Source organism: Onthophagus taurus, chromosome 1 (genome assembly GCF_036711975.1).
Source record: "Onthophagus taurus isolate NC chromosome 1, IU_Otau_3.0, whole genome shotgun sequence".
In the NCBI taxonomy this organism is placed as follows: domain Eukaryota; kingdom Metazoa; phylum Arthropoda; class Insecta; order Coleoptera; family Scarabaeidae; genus Onthophagus; species Onthophagus taurus.
In genome coordinates, this window is record NC_091966.1 from 38,551,758 (window position 1) to 38,556,871 (window position 5,114).

The following is a 5,114-nucleotide window of genomic DNA, read 5'->3' on the forward strand; positions in this document are numbered from 1 at the left end:
ATAATAATTGTTGGGTTGGATTGAAAAAATATTAAGAAAAAAAATGTTGAAACAAAACTTACATTTTCGTCTACGTAACCTATAAGTGTCAAAAAAGAAGTTAATTTAAAAATTCCTGGAAAACGTGTTTATCAAAGTTAAGGAATGAGACTTATTTTAAATTAAAGCTAAAAGCTTTCTTTTTAAAACGATGTATAATAATTGTTGTGTTGGATTGGAAAAATATTGAGAAAAGAAAAGTTGAAAAAAAACTTATATTTTCGTGTAACCTAAAAGTGTCAAAAAAGATGCTAATTTAAAAATTCCTGGAAGCCGTATTTATTGAAATTAAGGAATAAGACTTGTTCTAAATTAAACCTCAAAGCTTTCTCTTTAAGATGATATATAATAATCGTCGCGTTGGATTGGAAAAATATTGAAAAAAGAAATGTTGAAATAAAACTTACATTTTCCTATAACCTAAAAGTGTCAAAGAAGATGCTAATTTAAAAATTCCTGGAAGCCGTATTTATTGAAATTAAGGAATAAGACTTGTTCTAAATTAAAGCTCAAAGCTTTCTCTTTAAGATGATATATAATAATCGTCGGGTTGGATTGGAAAAATATTGAGAAAAGAAATCTTGAAATAAAACTTACATTTCCGTATAACCTAAAAGTGTCAAAGAAGATGCTAATTTAAAAATTCCTGGAAGCCGTATTTATTAAAATTAAGGAATGAGACATTGTAAATTAAAGCTCAATGCTTTCTTTTTAAAATGATTTAAAATGAGTGTTTAAAACTACCGGTACTTTAAAGTACCGTCGGGACTCAAAGGGTTAAATTAGGTTACACCTCAAGAATATCATGACATTGTAAACTAATTTTTGTATCAAAACTGTTCCATATTAACTCAAGCAAATTTTTTGTAAACGTTTTTATTCCATTTTATTTATTCCATTTTATTCCATTTTATCTCTCAAAATCGCGAAATATATGAAAATTGATGTTTTTGGGTATTAAAATAAATTATATCTCAAGAATACAAAGAGATGGAATACAATTTTGTACACCAAAAATGTTGTAAACTATCCCAAAATCATACTTGATAAGCGATTTTATTCCAGCGTTTAATTCGCCTTACGTATGCAATCAAAATCGCAAAATATATGAAAATTGACGTTTTTGGATATTAAAATAGGTTATATCTCAAGAATACGAAGTAACAGAATACACATTTTTATATCAAAAATGTTCCATATTATCCCGAAAATATATTCTATGAGCGATTTCATTCTATCCTTTAATTCCTCCCACTTACAAGGGAAGTGTCACAACTGTGTCTCACCGATTTCGATGCAATTTGGTACAGTCATAGAATGGGCCAAAATAAGGTTCGCACATTTTTTTATACGTGCGGTAAAAGCCCCTGGGGCGAGTTATAGGGGTTGAAAGTTTGGAGAAAAAGTACGTTTTCACTTATATTTTGAAAACGAAAAGTGCTATCAAAATTTGGTAAATTGTAACTGATATTCATTTTAAAAGAGCTTTCTTTTGATGTGTCACACATATAGCAGAGGGTTAAAAAGGGCGAACTACCCCTATTTTTTTGGAATTATTTAAAAACCACCCTATCGATTTTGGCGGCATTAAGTATACTTCTAGTGCGTTCAAAAATATTAGTTAAGGGTTTTTTCCCATTCGCCCTAGATCAACCCCAGCGAAGTTACGGGGGTTAACATGTAAGCACTTTTCGTAAGAATGATGTGATAAAATTGTCAGGTATTTTGAAAATACTTTAAACAAAACCGTAAATTAGTCGCACAATAAAATGTTTAGTGTAAAATAAGGCATAATACACCATATAGGGGTTGTTGGGGTTATCCACCCCCTTAAAAATTAATTCTATCCCGGGCGTTATTTGTCGATTACGGCGAAATTTGGTACTGTGTTTGTTTTATATTTGAAGTAAAAATTTTTGAAAATGGTTATAAGGGTTACAAATTAGGGGTAGTTTTTTGTTTATACCTCGAAGATGAAAACTGCCATCGTAACTGTGGTATTGTTTTTTAAAAATCTATCTATCGATGTTCCACGAGGTAAACTACCCTCATTTTCTTTAAATAATAAATATAAAACTACTAGATAAATAAGATATTTTATTTATTTATGAGTTAAAAAGCAACTGACAAAAAAAATAGTTCAATATACCAAAGAAGTTTATTCTACATTACTAATTGACGTTTTTTATGTATTATATTAATTTTCAATATTAAATTTATTTTTATTCTACGTAGTGTTGGCAAAAATGAAAGTCGTGGAAAAAATGTTTTAAACATAAGGATTTTTTACACCATGCACATGTTATGACCGCTATATCCCCACAGATATCACACGTTGGCTTCTCACTCGAAAAGCAAACTTCCACGGGATTTTCAAAATGGTCTGGTCTCTCCTCTATATAGCCACTTGCAAACCATGCGTATTTAAAAACATTTATAAACCGAGGGGAAGCCAACTGGTTATGCGTCAACGATTGCAATTTTAATATGTTATCCCTCTGATGTAAATTGACATCATACTGGTAAAGAATAATCTGATCAGAGAATCTTCTAATAAAATTTTTCCATATTCTGAAACCAAATACATCTAGGGGCTGTATTTGACCTGTTGTCCCTGCAGGTATAGATAAATGTTTAAAATTAGTACCTGATGGAGTTATTTCACTAATAACTTCAGGACAATGGCCACTCCAAGAATCTAATAATAATAATGATTTAGAACCAGTATTTGGAAAATATACATTTTGGAGCCAATTTTTCATGTGTTCTGAAGTTAACTTTCCAGATTTTGATGCCAAAACGTATATATTGTCTGCTTTAAACATTGTATTTGCTACCCTCGGTCCAAAGCTGCCAGAGGGTTCTTTTAAAACAATAAAAAGTGGAGAAAGAAGTTTCCCATCAGCAGATATTACGGGTTGAATTGTGTAACTGTGCGTTGTAGATGACACCGACTGGACCACACTTTCTACGGTTTTAACTCCTAAATCGCTTAATGTTCTTCCCGAATGGAATTCCAAGTTAAAACCGCTCTGATCCGAATTGTAGGTGTTTTCAGGTCCATATATTTGGATTTGTAGCTTTGCCTCTTTAACGAAATCTTTTGCTAAAGTTTTTACTCGATCAACATTTCCAATTTGTTTTTGGGATAGAAATTTTGTTATTTTTCGGCTTACTAACCGATTTGCTTTCTTAAAACGTTGCACCCAGCTATGAGATGCTTTGAACAGTTGAGGAGATAAATTCTTTTCATTTCTAGCTTGTATAGCCCATCTGCGTATATCAATATCATGTAGTGGCAATTTATTATCTACGGCGGCTCTCGCTTGATTAATTACAAATTCGGTAATTTCTGCTAATTTTTCTTTGTATGTCCCTCTTTCTTCAATATATTTAGACCATCTGTGCAATTGGGTCTTTGACGTTACTTTTCGGTATTTGTTTTTTACGGTTTCTAGTTTCAAATAACCTTTCTTCCCACTTGTCCAGTAATTTACCGCCTCTAATTTGTACTCGTAGTCGATGTCATCCTTCAATGGACAATGAGCATCAGTATCTTCTACAAACCTGTCAGTTGTATCCTGGTCTTCAATAATTTGCTGACCGTCATTGATGCCATTGGATGAATCGAAAATTAATACAGTTTCGTCTTCAATTTGCATATTGTAGTCTTCCATACTTTCCATTAAAATACGCTGTATATTTTCTTTTAAACTAACTTCTGCTTCATTTACAGGAGTCTGGGGAATATTCATAACAGTAAAAACTGTCATTAGCAAATTTAAAACGTTTATTGGGTTTATTGTAACCATTGCTTCTGTCAGTTGCTCTGAAACTAAAATCTACCCACTGGGCACACGTTCTTTTATACTAGAAAAAACTATTTTGAGAAATGACCTTTAGCAAGCGGCACTAAAAAAACAAATATTGTGCCAAAATTTTTTTGGTAGGTGTATTTTTGGCAACATTATGTAGAATAAAAATAAACTAATAAACTATATAAAACAAACACAGTACCAAATTTCGCCGTAATCAACAAGTAATGCCCGGGATAGAATTAATTTTTAAGGGGGTGGTTAACCCCAACCACCCCTAAATGGTGTATTATGCCTTATTTTACATTAAACATTTTATTGTGCGACTAATTTACGGTTTTGTTAAAGTATTTTCAAAATACCTGACAATTTTATCACATCATTCTTACGAAAAGTGGTTACATGTTAACCCCCGTAACTTCGCTGGGGATGATCTAGAGCGAATGGGAAAAAACCCTTAACTAATATTTTTGAACGTGCTGGAAGTATACTTAATGCCGCCAAAATCGATAGGGTGGTTTTTAAATAATTCCAAAAAAATAGGGGTAGTTCGCCCTTCTTAACCCTCTGGTATATGTGTGATACATCAAAAGAAAGCTCTTTTAAAATGAATATCAGTTACAATTTACCAAATTTTGATAGCACTTTTCATTTTTAAAATATAAGTGAAAACGTACTTTTTCTCCAAACTTTCAACCCCTATAACTCGCCCCAGGGGCTTTTACCGCACGTATAAAAAAATGTACGAACCTTATTTTGGCCCATTCTATGACTGTACCAAATTGCATCGAAATCGGTGAGACACAGTTGTGACACTTCCCTTGTTAGAACTTTCAAAATCGCAAAATATATGAATATGTCTTTGAACATTAAAATTGGTGATAACTCAAGAACAAAAAGTGATGAAAAACAATTTTGATTCAAAAAAATGTTCTATATTACCCCAAAAACATATTCAATAAGCAATTTCATTCCAACGTTTGATTCACCTAACTTAATGCAGTCAAAATCGCAAAATATATGAAAATTAACGCTTTTGAGTATTAAAATAGGTTATTGCTCAAGAATATAAAGAAATGGGGACCTAATTTTTAAACCAAAAATGTTCTATATGATCACAAAATTATATTTACTAAGCAGTTTCATTCGATCGTTTAATTTGCCCTACTTGCTTCAGTCAAAATGTATTAAAGTTGAGGTTTTTTATCATTAAAATAGGTTATATCTGAAGAATACGAAAAAATGGAATATAAATTGTTG

At 31.5% G+C, this 5,114-nt stretch overlaps 1 protein-coding gene across 1 annotated transcript; it reads right to left on the minus strand.

The window, feature by feature from the left end:
• Positions 1–1,886: 1,886 nt before the first annotated feature.
• Positions 1,887–4,680, minus strand: LOC139432613 (uncharacterized). Its single transcript, XM_071201290.1, has 2 exons — positions 2,687–4,680; positions 1,887–2,610 (listed from the first exon to the last, which is right to left on the minus strand). Exons 1-2 carry the CDS (start codon positions 3,849–3,851, stop codon positions 2,522–2,524), a joined length of 1,254 nt encoding a protein of 417 aa, XP_071057391.1. The 5' UTR covers positions 3,852–4,680; the 3' UTR covers positions 1,887–2,521.
• Between the last annotated feature and the right edge of the window lie 434 nt (positions 4,681–5,114).